Source organism: Euprymna scolopes, chromosome 11 (assembly GCF_053919585.1).
Source record: "Euprymna scolopes isolate OS-2025 chromosome 11, ASM5391958v1, whole genome shotgun sequence".
Classification (NCBI taxonomy): Eukaryota; Metazoa; Mollusca; class Cephalopoda; order Sepiida; family Sepiolidae; genus Euprymna; species Euprymna scolopes.
In genome coordinates, this window is record NC_136492.1 from 105,157,364 (window position 1) to 105,178,821 (window position 21,458).

General features: G+C 31.6%; 1 protein-coding gene across 1 annotated transcript in view; it reads left to right on the top strand.

Moving 5' to 3' along the window:
* The window catches only part of LOC145288030 (uncharacterized), a 60,009-nt gene that overhangs the window by 18,538 nt on the left and 20,013 nt on the right, over positions 1-21,458 (top strand). Inside the window, exons 3-6 of the mRNA XM_080136042.1 lie at positions 241-538; positions 4,168-5,857; positions 14,270-14,375; positions 19,027-19,191. Coding sequence (XP_079992168.1) covers positions 241-538; positions 4,168-5,857; positions 14,270-14,375; positions 19,027-19,191 — 2,259 coding nt within the window. The remainder of the gene's footprint in view (positions 1-240; positions 539-4,167; positions 5,858-14,269; positions 14,376-19,026; positions 19,192-21,458) is intronic.

Here is a 21,458-nt window from a genome sequence, read left to right on the forward strand (position 1 = left end):
AATAACCTGAAAAGAGTTGATATGCCATAAAATAAAACAACCAAACTCTTTTACTTTCCTTATCTATCTCTGTATCTATCTACCTATCTTGATCCACTTTAAATTACATCATGTTTGACATAAGTCTGTAGCGTGCATCCCATACTTGGAGATAAGTTTATGTGTTTTAAAGAAAAAATAAATCTAGCAGCGTCAGGATTAAAAGAAATCTTTTGTTATTTTTTCTCTTCTTTTTAAAAGGGACTTTGATCTTTGTAAACAAGGCTATGAAGAAATGACATACGACAGTGACGACATTAGTCGCTGTTCCTCATTGTTGGCTGTTGCAGAGTTTCCTCTCGGAGAAGATGAAGATGATGTCACTTCAAATTCTCTTGGCAGTGCAGATTCAATGAAACCATGTGATAGTGACAACGATGGATCAGTTGAACCCGCAATGTCCAATACTGCAGAAGACGCAGAATTGATGAAACAATTGGGCTTGCCCACTTCATTTGTCAGCAGTAAAGTGGAAAGCAACAAAGCAGAACAAGAAAAGGTAAAATATTTTAAAATAATTTCTTTTTAATTTTTAGATATATATCTATGATCTGTCATGCTTAAGTTTCAAATAGCGTTTTTATTGTTAAATTTGTGATTAATAGCGGTAACCCTTGCTTGAGGTCAGCTCTATTTATTTATGCATCCCAATTGTATATCGTATACTACATCTTCATGAGTCTGAAAGGTTTGAAGTCCTGATTTAACCTCTAACTTCTTTTAACTTTTTTTTACACAGTGATCACCACTTATCAAGGCCCGGAAGCCACTCAGGGATAAGGGTTATTGCAAGTACATTACGTTAGTGTGGAGATTTGATGAAGTGTTTACTTAAGGGGGCGGTTCATTAGGAATTTGTTAACATTGGACTTGAAGACATCCAAGTTGTAGTCCGTTCTGTTCTAGAAGATCTGTGTCAGTCTCACGTTTGCTCTTCGCTCTTTTTTTAAGGAAGCCTTTGTCTATCTTCATCATCTACATCTGTTACGTCATTCTTGCTTTCTCCATGTTTTGTTTAGTTTTCTGTTCCTCTTGCTCAATTTCTTCTTGTTCCTCATCAGGCAGATCAATAACATCAGACTCATCCCTGATTCTAAATTAGTCAACATAAGCTAATATTGGCGATCCATTTTTTTTTTTCTAGTACAACCGCATTCGATCCTTTTTTTTTTTGTATAATGAACTTTGCTGTCTCTGGCTCTGCCTCCTTATTGGTCCCCCGATTTATCGCAGAGGGACCTATGTTTTCAGTGGCATTTGTTCATGCGTCCGTTATTCCGGACGATTGTCAGATAACTGTCCATTAGTTTTTCCTGATAATTTTGCCACAAATTGTATTTCATTAAATAGATGTGTACAGAATTTATTTTTATGAAAATTCCTGTTGCATCCCCAGTGGCTCAAAAGAAGTCAAAAATGCCCCAAAATGGCCCAAAATGACATGTTTTGCCCCATAACTTTTGATCCATCGATTAGATTTTTCTGAAAGTTGGCCAAAATATGGAGCCCATTGTTCTTAATATAAATCCAGTATGGGTGACCCTGACCAAATTCTAGTTTGTGTTTTTAGGGCTAAAAAACATGCCTTTTTGGAGCTCTTTTTTCAAATTACTCAAAAACTTGATATGTATGTCTATATAGTGGTTTTCCATGGTGCTGAATTCAAATATACATGTCTTAAGGCGTGAAACGGTACTGTTTGTCCATTTTCACTGGGATTCAGTGTTCCCAGGAACTCAAAAGGAGTCACAAATGCCCCAAAATTGCAAAAAATGACACTTTTTACCCCATAACTTTTGCCCTATCCATTAGATTTTTCTGAAACTTGGTAAAAATGTGAAGGCAATGTTGGCCCTTCACACTTCTCACATTCATCATTTCTTCACTATTTTTTGTGGCGTCATCTCACATGCAGCACCAGAGACGGACCATGCATGCACGGCTTGTTTCTTTTATACCAAATTTTCTCCTCTTGGCAAATAACTTATTGGCACTCTAATTTCTCTGCCTGTTAATTTGGATACACTTTGCTTTCTACCCGAATGAGGAACCGTTTGATAACTTCAGAGTAAATTAGAGATGCATGCCTCTATATTCTAATTGAAAGATGAAAACGCCTTTGAACTGATTTTTACAGTTCAGACTATCATATCTAACGCCATTGTTGTGCCGTGTTAATCATGTATCAACTCTAATGATTACAGCGATAACTCTTTCTTTTTTTTTTTAACTTGGGAGTCACCACTTATCAAGGCCCAAAGACCATTCAAGGATAAGGGTTAATGAATGTAAAGTGGTGGTGTAGTAATCACTTATGGTGTAAATTTAGTAGAATTTTATTATTTAGAAGAACAGCTTAACAGGAACTTGTTTACATTAGACTTGAAGGCCACCATGTTGTATTCAGCTGGGAAGCATGCCAGCGGAACAGTGTTCCAAAGCGGGCAGTTCTGGGAAAAAAGCTTTGTTCATGGAATCTAGAAATAATGAAACGCTTATCTTTTGACAATTGCATTTCTTTCACTGACAATCTTCCAAAGCTCACTATTGAGTGAAAAATATCTTTTCAATTTTTTTTTAATAAAACAAAGTTAAATTATTTAAACAATAAAAGTTTAATAGAACAATATACTCTTTTTTTTTAACGAAGGCTGTTAAAAAAATATCTGAAGAAATTAGAATGTTTATACCTTCAAGTATCAACATAAAATTTGTTGTATATTTAGAATTACTTATTAAAAATGTACAGAAAAATATTTATGATGTACATACTCATCACAGAATGAAGATGTCATATTCTAAAAATCATGTAGGTTTGGCTAGTAAACGAAAATATTTAGTTGTTGAAGGTCAACTAAAGATAAATTTGTCCGTAGAGCCCTGAATAATATAAACATATATGCACAAACACACGTATATCCAATATATATGTACTCAATATACACTATGTAAGGAGGGATTAATACTCTATAATAGTCAGGTCAAATACAATTGTATGTTAAATTATTTAGATATATTAAGTTTCTTTTATAAAAAGGCCCAAAAGTCACTCGAGGACAAGGGTTAAGCAGTGTCAGGTAGACATTGAGGCGTCGTATGATGATTGGTAACGATGGTGAAAGTTTGGCAGAATTTGATTATTTAAGAAGATAACTCAACAAAAATTTGTTTACACTAGACTTAAAAACAACAATGTTGTAGTCGGCTGGGAAGCAGTCCTGTGGTATTGTGTTCCACAGCAGGTAATTCTCGGAAAGAAGCTTTGCTTATGGAAGTTTTGTTTAGTTTTAGGCACACGAGAAAAAGAGAACATGGTTAAGTGACCATCGTAAAGAAAATATTTCTGCAGATGTGGGCATACTCTGAAAACTTTTGGATTTAATATATAAACAACTATTTGGTGATTCTAAAACTCGTAGAATTCAATCTTTTTTTTTTCTATTGTACATAACACATTTCTTGGAGCTGAGAATATATGAATTTGGTCATCTAGTATTTTTTTTTCAATTCTATAATTTCATCTTTAAAATTTCATATTCGTTGTGCAACCCCTGTTTCAGTTCTTTTACTTGATTGTCTGAAAGATGCTGTATGCATGTAAAAACCATGTGAACCATGATTTGTTTTATACTAAGATAACAGCTTGTACTTATCTGACAACTGCAACACTCACACACTAGATAAATCTTGTAAACATTTCAACCATAGCATAAAAGACATCAATCAACCTAAAGAAAGGCAGAATGACGAACTCCTAAGTTTAGAAGAATACAACAATAATATCGTTGACATTAATTTAACAGTAGAAATAGTTAAACATGCAAAAGCAACAAATAAGCAATTCGACATAAGTCAATATTATAAAAACTATAAATTACAGAATTACAAAATATTTTCATTGTTAATTTGATTATATTAAAACAGATGTTCTTGTTTTATAAAAATGAAAAGGTGTATTAAACAAATATTTTTTGTGAAAAATGGCAAGGGGAACAATAAATTGGATTTCAGTCGAACACTTGTCATGAAAATAACAAAGCATGTTCAATATGCTTTATCATTATTTAACTCATCTGCTCATTTATACCTTTGCGTTTTTTTTTGTTTTTGTTTTTTTTGTTTTTTCAGAAAGAAAAGAAAAAGAGAAAAACGCATAAAAAGCAAAGAAAAAAGAGAAAGAAAAACAACTGCAAAGAGGTTTTGTTTGAGGAAGAAATTCCAGTAGCTGAACCATCTTTGTTAATACCAGAAATTCCTCCAGAGACATTTTCACAACCAGCATCAGACATAGATAGCATATGGCAAGACTATTGGCAGAAGTATGGAGAATACTTGGTATGGCAGGGATGGGTGACCAAATACCCAGACCAGCTCGATTTACAGAATTCCACTTATGTTGTGCCAATAATTGCGGAAGTGGAAATCGAAACGGAAGACATGGAAGTGATTGACGAGAAAGAATGTCAGAATTTAAACCATGAACTACCGAGTCATAATAACAAATCACAAGTGGGAAATAATTCCTGTTCCAACTCATTTGTTAACATAGATTTAGACATATCGGAACATTGTTGTCCAGTTGAACATTTAAATGACAATCATTCTACATCAAATAGTGTTAATGATAACAGTTTAACACCGATCAAACACAGTAATTTAACTTTAGCTAATTCTAACTGTAATCATTCAGCAAAAGATTCAAGCCCTCAATCAGCCATTTTGAACACTGACTCAACTGAGAGGAGTTCAACAAAGACTGAACAATCAGTAGATGATTTACATGAAGAAAGCAAGCAGATAGAACATTCATTAAATCAATCTTTAAAGCCTGATCAAACTATCTTAAAAACTACTAATTTGAATCAGGAACCTGAAAGTAGCTCAGTTCAAGATGAGCTCCAAGCCTCAGGATCAAATCATAGTAATAATAGACACCAAGATCATAAAAATGAAGAATCCTTAAGCAATTCAAATGAGAACAGAGTGATTCCGACAGCAAACGGAAGTGTTACAAATCAGTCTAATCCACAACTGTTATGGACATTCCGAACCCAGGGACGTTCATTTGATGATGCGGTTGAACAGACAATGAAAGGTGTCAGTGAATTGAGTCCAGAAGAAATGACTGAAGCTGTTTCTGAGACCTGTGTGGAATTGGAAAGTCCCGACGCCCACAACCGAGCGAACGAGACAGCTGAACTTGTCCAAATGATGCATTCCTATTCACGACTCCCTGATAATATCTCCGATGTAATTGATTTATCTGAGAACAAGGATGAGAACACCAAGAAGGAAGAGAATCATGGAGTCCATGTGGAAGAAGAAGAAGAAGAAAATGATGAAAAACTTCAAACTTATGATGAGATTTGGCGTGATCTTTGGAACGAACACTATCAAGAATGTTACTGGTTCTACTACAACCAATTCCAAGCTGCCTATCAACGGCATTACCCTTATTCTCAAATTCCTAGAGAAATAAGCGAAACAGATGATCAAGAAATGGACAGTTTGATACATAAAGAGGCTCCATGTGATAGCCAGATGCAAAGCTCTGGAGATCACTGTTATAATGTTGTTCAGCCCAAGGACAATATTGAGGTGAGTGGTAAGCAAGAAAATCACGATGCAAACTCTGAAAAAACTCATTCTGCCCAGATTGATTGCATCACTAAAGAAATGACTACGATTAGTGTCGGTGCCGCCGACATTTTAAAGGGAAATAACTCTTCAGATAATCAGCCGCAAGATGGCAGTAGTCATAAACGAAAAGGGTCCACTGCAAAGGAAACACCACCTCAGAAGTCACCAGCAAATTCAAGTAAGAGTCTTATTTTAATATCCAAATCATTTTTAGGCGCTTGTTCAAAATTTCACCCACCCCCTATATAAAACAAAATATAAAGCAAAATCTGTATGGTGTACATACCGATGACAGAAAGAAAATATCATACTTTAAAAATCATGTAGCTTGATCAAGTATTTTCATGTTTATAAAAAAAACATTTTTAAACAAATTATATGTTAAGAATGGCTTTTTAAAATTTCAATTTGGAGTTATCTCTCTTCTTCCTTCAGAAAATTTTCAAGATGGCTCACAAGATTCTTAGTCATTAAAAATAAAAATGGATCAATTTACATAATTTTTGGTGTATAATATTTTTTCTGTTATGGGTACATACATCATACAGTTTTTTTGGTTTTTGGTTTTTTCATATAGAGAGAATTTTGGACAAGCACCCAGTTTTATGATGAAAATAAATTTTTCATCATAAATAATAATAATAATAATGATGATGCTACTTTATTCATCCATATTTACTATTGCTGAACTTGTGTAATTACACATTGTATTTAACAAAATTTAATTATTTTCTCAATATAACTCTACAATTCTTTGGTATCACACATCAGCCGAGTTCCGAGTGTGAAAACGGCATTTATAGTGACATTCTTTCTTTAATGTTAAGGATTGTTTTGATAAAATTTGGATGTAAATAAAGTTTAATATTTTCTCTTTATAAATGTACAGTTCTTTCTCTTAGGGGTATTCTAAAAGTAATGCTTCCTACTTTTTGTTCTGTCTGACTGGATCAGAAGGCATTGCTAATTGCATTACTATGATGACTGAACATGCATTCATGACCTGAAAGTTTCATCTCTCGTTTGCAGATATTGATGGTGTGAGACTCTAAGAAAGCAACTCCTGTTATGGACATGTGTCAGAAGCAGAAATGTGTCATCAAAATCCTGGCAAAAGTGCATTGAGAATGGTGGTGACTATGTAGAAAAATAAATTCTGGGGCACAAAAAATGTCACTCGTTTTAATGGTACCACTCACGTCTTTGTAGCTCTTCAACTTCTTTAGTTAAAAAATAGGAGGCTTTACTTTTAGAAACACCGTCGTAGTTGGGTTTTTTTTTGTTTTTTTTACAAGCTACTTATAGTTAGGTTACTATTTTTGGTGATTTTCGTCCAAAATATTTTGTATGCTTTTCGAATTTAGTGAATACTATATTGTGTATCACTATACGTATAAAAATAGTCTCATCTTAAAAAACATTCGTCAATATACAGGATTTTAAGTTATCTTTTGGTACAAAAAAAATTAAAGTTAAAAATACTACAGAAATTTTGGCCATATTATCAAATTGTATTTCTCTCCATTTTCACACAGTTCAAATATGTATTTTTTTATTAATTTACTATTGAAAAAAAAAATGTTTATGATTTACAATAAAAAGAAAAGGCTTGTCTGTTATGAATAATAAGTAGTAAGAATATTCTATGTGTTAACTGTTGAAAGGAATCATACGACGGATGTTCCAAAAGTAATGCCTCCTATTTTTTCTTATTCCATCTGAATGGATCAGAGGGGATGGCAAATTGCATTTTATGATGACTGAATTTATGCATTCATGACTGGACATTATACCAATGATGATGATTGTTTAATATTATTATTTCCCTGTAATCTGTATCATCATCATTATTACTAGGGCTATGACAACAGCATATTCTTTTCATTGTTTTGACTCTCAAGTATATATCTGACACAGACGCAATTAATCAATTGAGGATCACATCACTCTACATAAAAATATATAAGGGATCAAGTAAAGAATAGATACCCCGTAGCAGATGACACCGCCTGGTGGCGACCGGCACACATTTCAACTAACACCTGTGATTCGACCTTGACATTGGCATAAGCACATAGCGTTGGTTGTTTGTAAACGCGTCAAATAGCAAATATGCTCGAATATTCGCCAGCAATTTTTTTTTTTTTTTTTTTTTTTTGATATATTTACAAAACTTTTGAAGATTTAAAAGAAAAAAATATATTTACAAAACATTTTTTTTTTAAGTAAGTAACAAAACGAACGTATTTAAATAAAAGATATTTAAATAAATGGGTGTCTTTCTGTTTCGGATTTTTGCGATCAAGATTGATTTTTATGTACCGTGTTTTTTTTTGGGGGGGGGGTCTGTGTGCATTTTTAAGACAATTCAATATTTATTGAATTATTGTTTAAAACATTAACTTCAGCAACAATTAATATATTTTTTAAATAATATTTTTAAATATTAAATTTTGACGAATATTCTCAAGCAAGATTTTTTAAAAATAAAAGATATTTAAATAAATGGGTGTTTTTCCTGGTGCGTTTTTATTATATTTACAGAACTTTTTAATAACTGTTAAACAAAAATAGAACTTTTATAATGACATATATATTATGGACTGTTTTTCAAACATCGGAATTTTAAAATTAAAGTTAGTTTTATTTTTAAAAAAAAGACGGGGTGTTTTTTTGTTTTTTTTTTCAATTAAATTATAAACTTTATTTGAACTTTCAACAAACTTTTACAGACATAAAAAATAGACTTTATTTTTTATTTTTTTTTACACGGAGTTCACCACTTATCAAGGCCCAATGGCCACTCGGGGATAAGGGTTATTGTGTGTACAGTAATCAAAGGGATAGTGTAGCAATAGTATTGGAGAATTGGTAAGGTGTCATTACTTAGGGGCGCGGTTCATCAGGAATTTGTTTGTGTTGGACTTGAAGACATCCAGGCTGAAGTCAGGAGAGAAACAGGCATGCGGAACAAAATAATTTTTTTTAAATATATTTAACGAAAAGTTTTTTTTTATCATTTCATTGTTGAATAAAATTTCAAAGTGATAAATGGTAAAAAAAAAAATATCTCGAAAAGAAAAAAAACACCTCGTCTTTTTTTTTTAAATAAAACTTTAATTTTAAAATTTCGATGTTTGAAAAACAGTCCATAATATATATTTTATTATAAGAGTTCTATTTTTGTTTGATAAAAAGAATAAAACAGTTAATAAATACAAAAACAACAACAAAAAAATAAGTCCATTAAGTTCAAATAAAGACTGTTTGAATAAAACTTATAAAAAAAAAGGCTCATTCTATACGGTTTTGGCCATTTTTTTCTGTGTACTTTTTAATACAATTCAATATTTATTTAAAGTGCAATGTATGTCGGTGGTCAGTAAAGGAGAAATCCTTCTAGGCCGAGGCAATTTTTATGCATAATAAAATCACAAGTATAAACAATTGAGATTTAAGATATATATTATTTTATTCATATATCTTTTTATAAGTTTTATTTTTATAAAGATGAAATGAAGTATCACAAGATAGAAATCTTTTTATAATTTTTATTTTTATTAAAAAAAAAACACACTCAGAAAGACACCCATTTATTTAAATATCTTTTACTTTTAAAAAATCTTGCTCGCGAATATTCGTAAAAATTTAATATTTAAAAATATTATTTTTAAAATATATTAATTGTCGCTGAAGTTAATGTGTTAAAGAATAATTAAATAAATATTGAATTGTCTTAAAAACGCACACAGAAAAAAAAAGGCCCAAAAACACGGTACATAAAAATCAATCTTGATCGCAAAAATCCGAAACAGAAAGACACCTATTTATTTAAATATCTTTTATTTAAATACGCTCGTTTTGTTACTTAGTTAAAAAAAAATGTTTTATAAATATATTTTTTTCTTTTAAATCTTCAAAAGTTTTGTAAATATATTAAAAAAAAAAATTGCTGGTGAATATTCGAGCATGTTTGCTATTTGACGTGTTTACAAACAGCCGACGCTATGTGCTTATGCCAATGTCAAGGTTGAATCACCGGTGTTAGTTGAAATGTGCGCCGCCAGACGGCATTGTCTGCTACAGGGTATCTATTCTTTACTTGATCCTATATAAGATATCAATGGATATATACCTGAGAATCAAAATAAGGAAAAGAATATGCTGTTGTCATAGCCCTAATCATCACCACCATATCTTTGCGTGTCATGGTTGTAACTACATATTATCATGACAAGCATACTACACTATCTTCCCACTAGAATACAAATATATCACGAATAAATATAATAGATAATTAATGAACATATAGATAACTTTATATGGAAAAGATTACTTATTTATCTATCTATATATCTATAAAAGTGAACATGTCTGTCTGTGTGTCTGTGTACATTTCCCTACGCAATAACTCTGTCAATTTTTAGTCTACAGACTCGAAATTTGATGTACAGGGTACTGAGATTTGGGAAAATCGATGTGATTGGTTTTCGGCCAGAAATTTGGTTGTTAAGGGGTCAACGATTTGACCTTTGAGAACTCCTCCGACAATTTGGGGTCCAAACACTTGAAATTTTAGATATAGGTTCCTTGGACATGGATCTAATTTAATAACTCAATTTGAGCCCAAAACAATAAATTATAAGGGGTCATAATAGGGGTCAAATTTAAAAAACTGAACCCTTTTTTTTTTTTGTTTTTGCTCAACATACACCTCCAAACACCCGGGCAACGCTGGGCTGAAATACTAATATATCTATAAAAGTGAATGTGTCTGTGTGTGTACATTTCCCTACGCAATAACTCTGTTTTAGTCTACAGACTCGAAATTTGATATACAGGATACTGAGATTTGGGGAAATCGATGTGATCGGTTTTCAGCCAGAAATTTCATTAAGGGATCAAAGTTCAACGATTTGACCTTTGAGAACTCTACCAAACTCCTCTGCCAATTTGGAGTCTAAACACTTGAAATTTTATATGTAGATTCCTTGGACATAGATCAAACTTTTTAATTTGATTTGAGCCCAAAACAATAAATGTTAAGGGATCAAAATCTGGGTAAATTTTTTTTAAAAATTGACGTCTGCAGTCTCTACTAAATTACTCAGCCAATTCTTGGTCTAAGCATTTGAAATTTTGCATAAAGTGTATTCAAACATAGGGAAAGCTTTTTCATCAGTTTTTGGCTGAAAATTTGGCTATCAAGGGGTCAAAGTTCAAAAGATTTGACCTTTGCGGTCTCTAGCAAACTATTCAGCCAATTTTGTGTCTAAACATTTGAAATTTTACATAAAGTGTATTCAGACATGCAGGAAGCTTTTTAATCAGTTTTTGGGCGAAAATTAAGCTGCCAAGAGGTCAAAACTGAAAGAGTTGACCTTTGCAAACTCTACTAAACTCTTCCACCAATTTTGGGTCTAAACACTTGAAATTTTGAATGTAGTTTACCTGGACATGAGTCAAACTTTTTAATATATTTATACATATGCACATAAAGTTATGAACAGAACATAGGGCCCGAGTAAAGCTGGCTGAACTGCTAGTATTACATAATTTTTTTTTAGATTGTAATATAAATTACATCTGGCAGATTCTGGCTAAATAGAAAATATCTACTCTGTTATTTCTGAAATCCAAAATTTCATCAAGTGTTAATTCAAAATCCTCCGTTATATTTTAGGCCATTTTTGTTTTTTGCATTACTTTTTGTGTATGCCCAACAATATATTTAAGTATGTTCTTTAATGTTTTTTTTTTGGGGGGGGGGTAATTTAGATATTAAAAAAAAATTTTGCTCAGAATTTTATTTTTTTCCACAAAATTGCTTGGAAGGTATTTTTTACAATCTGATCATATTTTAGTCTTTTTTATTGATTGCATAGGAAAGGTTAAATTTTTGTAAAGTCATTGATGGTTTCAGTTTGAAGATGTGCTTTCTGTCGAAAATGTTTTCCTATATACAACGGTACCCTTTCTTTAAAAGTCAAAATTGAAATTGGATTAGATAATTAGATAATCATTTTTTTCTTATTAGTGGTTTGACAAAAATGCTTGTCAACTCCCATCCTTTAAGCGCTGCTAAAAAGAATGTCCAAATAAATCCCAAACTCTTTTGCCCATTAAATAGAAAATGCAAATGAGCAGAACTTGTTAACACCCCACCTTAAATTTTTAGCCTCTATGGACCATGCCACACTTATAAAAAAAATTTCCAACCATTAACTTCTTTTCAAAGAAATTAATTTACATTAAATAACTTTAAAGAAAAAAAAATTATCAAGGAAATATAAAAATATAGCATTTTCTGTGCACCTGTAAAAAAGTATAAACTATAGTCATATCAAAAAAGTATAAACTATAGTCATATCAAAAAAATATAAACTATAGTCATATCAAAAAAATATAAACTATAGTCATATCAATGATCGCAAAAAATCTGTTCAAACAGTTAAAAGAAAAAGACAAACAAAAATAAAATTTGCAGGCAAAAAAAGGTTAAAACAAACATTATACATTAAATAAACTGAAAAATAAACAAAAAATTAATTTCTTTTTATAAGCAAATATAATAGACTTTTTTTTTATTAACCACCAGTTTGTATTTACTGATTTCACGCATGGCAGCCATGATAAAGTAGATATTTTCTGTAAATAGCTGTAAATTTAAAACTGGGTTTTGCAACTAAATAAATTAACAAAATCTGGGAAAATGGCCCAGAAATAACCTTTGCTACTCCATTTATTTGTGGTTTCACACCTAACATATCTTTGCGACAGAGATAGAAACAACCAGAGGATGACAGATCCTGATGTTGACTCTGCCTGGATTATCATTAGGGCTCTGTTAGCCAGATTGTAGCCCTAATACCATTTGATGATGTTGATAACTCAGCCACTGTGTGTTTATCAGTTGCCCAAAGGATAGAAAACTAATGGCCACAAACAGTGACTGAGTCGCTGCAGAACAACTTGAAATGATTGTTGCAATGAGATCTAAGACAAAATTGGATGAGATTTGTTCAAAAGAGATAATTCCGAGCCTTTCATTGTGATCTGTGCTAACCAGTCATTGTCCAGCATTCAGATCTGCTGCTACCAGATCAGGCTGTCTGAAGATACTGGCTTTCTGACCAAAAATGCACCAAACATTGCTGTTATTGTTTTGTTTTGTTTTTCTTACTCTTTGCAAAACTCAATCATGTGTCACAAAGGCAAAAACAACAATTTTCTTTTACAAAACAACTAAAGCAAACACCATGAATAAATATTTGGAGATATAAAGAACTTGAAGCATAAAACCTTTTATCAAAATGACTGGATTTGGCATTAAATAGCCTGAAGAGGGTTGATATGCCATAAAACCACCAAATCAGCATTGACATCTCTATCTATCTTCTATCTTCTATATAAATAAAATGAACTCATTTTTTCCCCTCCGACTTTGACCTTAATAGGATTAAAAATCATGACATTACATGCAAATGTAATGCGTACAAACTGTAGCACATTATCTGAGGTGTGCTATAGGCCTATTACCTCGACAATGGTACATTCCTATATTTTTTCCGGTGAGAGTCCACTTCCAAAATCGGTTAGATTCAATGGAAGTTGCTACATCTTTTCTCTCTATTAGATTCCTCCTTTCTCCGCTCCCCATTTACACCACAGTGGATGCGTTCACTAGGAACAGTACGAGGAAACACACCGGTTTGGAATCATACAAGGTTATTTATGCCGGTTTTTTTTTTTGGTTTTTTTTTTATCTTTTTTCCCTAATTTGTGCTTTCTGTTTTTCCCATAATAAAAAAAAATAATAAAAATAAAAAAAACGTGATTACTATTATTGTTTTCTTTTTGCTCTTTTTTAGTTAGTGTAAGACGCAATCTGCGGGACTAACCCGTTCTTACTTCCAGTTTTAACGACTCTAACCGTGAAATCTAACTATGACCTTTATTTATTAGTGCTTTCAACTAAACATTTATTTTTACACAAACAATTCATTCTTTACTATTTATTATTACAACGCAACGATATCGTGAATTCACTTGCATTACATTTAAATTAAAATTAAAACAAGTAAATTCATTTAGAATTCGAGAAAACAAAAACATTCATTTAGAATTCGAGTGTGATGCCGGACTACTGAAACTAAAGTAAACCAAACTTCACTGCAGAATTGATATTTGACCTAATTCACTTTTTAGTTAATTCATCACATTGTTTTTTGTTTTTTTTTTGCTCTTTTGCCTCAATGATTCGAGTTCGAGCCCCCCACCCCCTAAAACTTTTTTGTGATTTTTCAAACAACCGGGCACTGCCGGACCATTCATATTGCATCACGTTCATTTTTTTAATTGTTTTTTTTTTTTTTCTTTTTTCACAACATTGTTTTATAATATTTATACAGGGTTATTACTTCGATTTGTTTTCATCCCCACCCCCCAACCACACGTGCCTCTAAAAATCTGGGCAATGCTGGGTACCCCCCGCTAGTGTTGAATAAAATCAACAATATAGAAGAGAATAATTGAGGTTACATTTTCTCTTTTACTTATTTATTTATTTTTTTTTAACATTCTATTTTAGGTGGTTTTGAAAGCAAACCTGATAGTCCGACTGTAAATAACTTGAACAATACAAGTGATGGTGATGATGATCCTCCAGAGGAGAAGCCCATAAAAATAAGTCGAAGGTAAGTTGCTTTAAAAATTGTGATGACACATCTCCTTCCCCATTTTATGATTTTGGGGTCCTGGATATGACCTTAAACTATATCCGATGGTGAGGGCCCCAGCTTGCAGGCCTTAGGGAGTGTGGAGCCACCCTTTAATTGCCATTGCTCCCAGGTCCACTCTGACCCGGAGTGGTAGCACCTGTTAGGGTCCCAACTATGGGTTAAATAGAATACGACTTAAAAAACAAATATACTATATTAAAAAATCGTTCTTCAAAATCACCAGATTCGGCATTAAATAACCTGAAAAGGGTTGGTATGCCATAAAACAAAACAACCAACCAACCACTTTTATGATTTTGAGCCAAGGTTTTGCAGAAGGTCATATATTTTTAAGTTTCTTATGCCTATATTATAATTGGGCATATTTTCTATGTCCGCTGGTAGGCTCTAAAATCACACATTATTGCACCAAATTTCATTATGAACTGTCGAGTAGTTTGATATGCATTGATTTGCATATCAATGAAGCTTGAAATGTGAGTAGTCAGACTTTTTTCTAATCATCATCATATAATGGAGAATTAGGTTTCAACTGACTTTTCTTGTATTTGCGAAGCTAGTAAAGTCTAGCGGTGTTTGCGAAGCTAGTAAAGTCTAGCAGTGTTTGCGAAGCTAGTAAAGTCTAGCGGTGTTTGCGAAGCTAGTAAAGTCTAGCAGTGTTTGCGAAGCTAGTAAAGTCTAGCGGTGTTTGCGAAGCTAGTAAAGTCTAGCAGTGTTTGCGAAGCTAGTAAAGTCTAGCGGTGTTTGCGAAGCTAGTAAAGTCTAGCGGTGTTTGCGAAGCTAGTAAAGTCTAGCGGTGTTTGCGAAGCTAGTAAAGTCTAGCAGTGTTTGCGAAGCTAGTAAAGTCTAGCGGTGTTTGCGAAGCTAGTAAAGTCTAGCAGTGTTTGCGAAGCTAGTAAAGTCTAGCGGTGTTTGAAGTTGATGTGAATGCCAATCTGTGCACGGGGTTATGAGATAATCTTTAAGGATCATGAGGGGATGTAGTTTGATATGCATCAATTTCCATATCAATAAGGCTTCGCCGCACCCCTTCTAAGAAAACGTTATAAAAAACTAAAGTTGAAAGGGCAGGAAAGTTGAGTTCATGGAACCGAACTGAACAGGTTGAAATGTAGAAAGTCATACGAACGCTAACAGTAATCTCTTTTTTTTTAATTACAGCATTTTATGCAAATAAAATGTGAGTATTGCTACTAGTAATAATAAAAAATGGTAAAAAATAGCAAAAACTTTAAAATCATTGGACAGAGTTTCACCACATGAAACACACTTGATACGTGGAGATTTTTCTACAACTATTACTACCAGCCCATTTGACATAATAATTAGTATTCAGTAATCAGCCAAGAGAACAAGTTTCAATCATCAGATTAGTAATATCAAAGACTTAAAATGGTACTTGATACTCACTTCCTAAGCACAAAACATTACAAGTTCCAGATCAAGGCTAATTTGAATAAGCCTAGGAAAGGAATGGTGCCCTGCCCTACATCATGGTCTAGTAGCTAATGAAAAGGAAGCATTCAGGTCATCCTCAATTATGGTCGAACAGTTCACTTTTTATGGTTTTATTACTACTACTAGTGATGTATATTATTTAATTGTCAGATGACATATCGTCTATGGTAATTCATGTTGAATCGTAACTTTTTAAATTCACTTTTTGCAAACCAGAATTATGTCCCTTGCATTGAGCCAGCCAGCATTTACAGAAAACAACATTCAATGGATATGTCATTTAGCAATTACAATAAATTACGTTTTCAGTACAAAATTATTTATTTATTTATTACTAGCAAGACCAGTTTCCTGGTGGAAAATATAAGAAGCTTAATTTAATTAAAAGAAAATCAATAGTAGAGTACTAAAATAGAAAAATGTAGAAAAAATATTTTTAAAATGTATCTTTTTACACCACTTTTCCACAAAGAAATTAATTCAAGAAGCAGCCGGGTTATATTTTATTTGGAAAAGAAAATGGCTCCCCTACTACTATAATAGGTATGATGGTACAATAGAGTTTATAAACATGTCATTTGTTATTGTAGATTAACTTACTCCATTAATTTCTTCTCCTCCCCAACAAAAAATAACTAGATTATTCTTTTATTAGACAATTACATGAGTACACCATGAAAAGTTTGGTGGAAAAAAAAGGATTATTCAGAATGTAAAGAGGGATCAGTTTCATATATGTAAATTGATCAGTTTAGCATTTGGTTTGTTTCATTTTTTTTTCTATAGGAGTTAAATCCACTGCATTTATTTTATTCATTTTTTTTTATAAATATGTGAATAAATTTTTTTATGAAAAATGTAAATACAATTTCTCACATATTTCTTATCAGTTTCTGATAATAAATATGTACATGTTTCTTTTTCATGTAAATAGTACATGTTTCTGATAATAAATATGTGAGTAAATTTTTTAATGAAAAATGTGAATACAATTTTTTTTTTTTAATTGAAATAATTTTGAACAAAAATTGTTTGAATGTGAAGATGTAATTATGAAAAAGAACGACGTTTGTGTGGGTATATAAATGTTGAATAAAGTGTCACTTGAGTTTCATAAATAAATGAATTCATATAATTACAAGCACTAAGAAACGGACAAATCCAAATTAAAAAAGGAAAAATTATTATAGTGTGAAGTGATTGGTTTTTAATAAAATTAGTTATTTCTAATTGAAAGAGTATGTTAAGTCGAAAGGTAAAGCCAAAAAACAAATACTGTTTTTTGACACATGCATTCAAAATAAATTTGATAAAGTTATAGTTAATCACAGATATGTTGAGATGTGCATGTTAAAAAGATAATTCAATGTTGATATGACTGTTAAAAAAAAATTAGATTAATCTATATATATAAAAGCGAAAATGTGTGTATGTATGTGTGTTTGTGTGTCCACTAAAAACTTTCGACAGACACAAACTTGGTATCATATTGAAGCTCCATCCTTCGCTCGAAAAATATCGAAAAATTGACCAAAGACGTTAATTTTTTCACCCCGAAATTGACAATTTTCTACAGGGTCCGGGGTCAACAAAAACCGTCCTCTCATGATGACGACCGGTTCTACGCATGCGTCAGATGACGTCATGACCTGATTTAGTTTAAATAGTTGAAGAACTGACTAAATTTCATGTACGTCATGTTAGCTCAGTTGGTTAGGGTGTTGGTTCATTATCTAAACGTTTTGGGTTCGAATCGTGGTGTGAGATGTCTTTTCTTTTTTTTTTTTTTCGATTTTTTAAATTTAAATATTGAAGCAGGGTTATTATTTAAGCCATTTTTCACGTAATGTTCATTTTTCTGTGTTTTTTTTTTGTTTTTTTACTTCGCTTATTCTTAGGTTTTCATTAACACCCCTGATCGACCACACACACCCAAAAACACCTGGGTACCCACCGATTTTTTAAATTTTAATATTGAAACAGGCTTATTTAAGCCATTTTTCACATTTTTTTTTGTAACGTTCGTTTTTCTGTTTTCTTTTTTGTTTTTGTTTTTTCGATTTTTACATTTAACATCGTTCGTTTGCCTTACGTTAGTTTTTTTTTGTGTTTTTTTTCGATGTTTTGATTAAAATAATTAGATTATTTTAGAGGACGGTTCAATAGGAACTTGTTTGCATTGGACTTGAAGACAACAATATTGTAGTGAGATGGAAAGCAGATCAGTGAAACAGTTACACAGTAGTTTCGAGTAGCTGTAGGAAAGAAGCTTTATTCATGGACTCCACATTTAGGTTTGGGCACTGATAGAGAGTGGGGGAAATTTATTTTAGTGGTTTTTGCTAGCCAACTGGTTTTTGTGAAAGATTGGCAAGGGAGACCATAAATTGAAGCTCAGTCAAGCTCTTGTTTCCTAATGGGAAGAGTCCTTGTTATTCTGTATATTTTTTGTAATAATTTTCTGTAAAAATAGTTGTTTGATTAATTGAATTTGCATATTTTTGTAAGATATAATTAAATATTTACTTATACCGTTCTGAAATGAAATATGTGTAAAAATATTTAAGAAAAAAAAAAAAATCTTATAGTTCGGATGGATTTTCATGTCAATCAAATATGAAAATAAAATGAAACTCAATGTTCAAACCTTTAAATAGTTTCCATTTGGCAACAAATTTCAATGACATGATTTTGCATTATTCAAATATGCTTTGAATTCTTCTACAAATGCATGTAAGTTTTTGTCTGTCCTAAAATTGACATAAAATCATATACATCTGTTATTTTATATATATAGGCAGGATTCTTTCCTTTAAACATATTTCATTATAATCAATTCCTTTCTAAATATTTTGGATCTGATCCTTCCTAATTTCCTTATTAGGTTACATGTTTCTGATAAGAAATGGCTGATGTAATTGCCATTGATATATATATATATATATATATATATATGCATATGTGTACAAATATAAATTGTTTTAGATTTTCTAATGAAACGGATGTTATTGAGATTAAATCAATTTAAGAAAGTGTTGTATTTACATTTGGAAAGGCATGGTGTCATGCTAAACTCATTCATTTTAGCTGCTAAAATATTGGGGGTGCTTAATCGACATTTGTTCCCTTTTAATTCTTTCTTTTATAGTCATGAAGAAGAAGTTGATGCTCCACAAGGAACATCTGACGAAAAACTGACAAATGAGGCTAAAGAAAGTAAAGACTGGCGAGCTGATTGTGTCAAACAAACAGAAAAACTGACCCAATCAATGGAGGATCTAGGCTATACCATATTTAATGAAGCGGATGAACAGTAAGTTTTATTAATTTTTATTGGAATTCTTTGAGATGAGTAATTTGTCTATTTATTTATTTGTGGACTCTTATCCTCATCTTCGTAGTTGTTATTAATGTTTTACTACATTTTGGCCAACTATCCCTTTGGCCTAGAGTGCCTGACAAAGACCAGAGGAATAGTATGCCGAAACATAGTAAAACAATAACTATGAGGATAACTCTGCAAATAAATAAGTTTGATGTTAAAAATAAAATGTTGAACCGCACAGTTAATAAGTGTTAATTTTTTATATATATATATATATTATATATATATATATATATATATATATATATATATATATATATATATATATATATATATATATTTATATATATATATATATAGGCAGAAAGCTTTGTTTGGGGTAAAAATTGAATTAAAAAAAAAACAAATGTTTACTAATCAAGGAAAAAGCAAACTCCAAAAACCGCTATAAATATAGTTATTTATATCTTAATCCCAACCAAATTAAAAAGCCCAATACATTCACTAAAGATAGTAGAGGTTATGATAAATAATAGTAAGAACAAAGCTGTAAAGTAAAAATTTACAAGTAGTTTTTATTATTCGGCAGAATACTCCAAAACTTGTGTGCTAGGAAATCCTTAATCCACGGTTGGTTGTTTTTTCTGCCTTTATGTTGAACTCTGAATAAACTGTTTTCCATATCTATATTCGTATGTTTTTTAAGTTTTGTAACTAAAACCTATGAAACTTTTACTTTCATCCTATGCAGTGACCAGCAAATACATAGTCACGCTAAAAATTAGCATTTCTATCTAATTATTTTTCCCTCTGATGAGATTTAGCATTTTTTGAAACTCTTCGGAATAAGGATTTCCTAGCACACCAGTTTTGGTGTATTCTGCCAAATAATAAAAACTATTTGTAAATTCCTACTTTACAGCTCTGTTCTTACTATTATATATATATATATATATATATATACTTACTAACACAAGAAAAAAACTTCATAGCAAAGTTCAACCCCGCTTTAAACATTTCCCAATAATTATACACATAGATAGGCAAAACACAAAATACACTTACACGCATGCATACTTAGGCAAATGTGCACCCTCACACACGAAATAAAACAAGCACAATAAAGCACACACACACTTTCACTGGTGCACACATCCATATCCAGTATAATACCATTTCCCTAAACTAAACAAACAATTAGAAACAAAATACACCACTGCCCATGCCTAATAAAAGAAAATCTTTCTAGACAAAGAAAACTTTAACCAATATGTGTGTGGTATGTTAGTGGGTGGATGTGTGTGGGTGGGTGGATGTATGCGCATGTGTATGTGTGTGTATATGTATGTATATATATAGGGGTGGGTGGATGTATGTGTGTGCCCCTGCATATGTCTCTATATATATGCATGTGTATGTACCTACATGCATATGCGTATGTGTGTATATATATATATATACATATGTATATATGTGTGTGTATGTGATTAGAAAGTCATAAAAAAACATAAAAATCTTCACCAAATGGACCAAAAGCCTCCTCCCCACTAAATGAACTTTACTCTGATTGGACTACATCACACTGACTATTGGTGACAGAAAGTCTGAGACTGGCATTTCTCTGAAAAACACATTCAGTGTTATCAGATGTAAAATGTTCTCCAAATTAACATTTCAAACTTTCACTTAAAAAAACCTTTATAAAAATGTCTTAAGAGAGCTGAACAAGGCTTGAAACGCGTTATAAAAATAAAAAATGATAAAAGGTTGAAAAACACACAATTGTTGATGGTACACTCTTTTAAATATACATTTTTTTCTCTCATTGGAACAACACAACCATCACTTTAAATATATGTGTGTCAATTAAGCTGCAAGAATTTTCTGTGTTTCATTCCCATAAGGAATAGTTGAGCTAAAATGTATTGAATTCATGTTACCTTTTGTCTTTATATATTGATGTGGTGTTTAGTTTAGTTAACTAATCAAACAAAAAATAATTGTGTACTTTAATTGCCATATATTCTCATAACTTATATATTGACATAATGGCTATATATATTTTCATAACTTATTACCTAGCCCTACTTGCGTATTCAGCACTGCTGAAAATAAATATTAAAAATCGTACATAAAATATATCTTCAAAGCATTTTATATGAACAAGGATCAATTTTTTTCACTTTAGCAAGTCATCGTCACCGTTGGATTGACTTTGGTTAATTTCAACACTTTTGATTTTCGGTCACGTCATG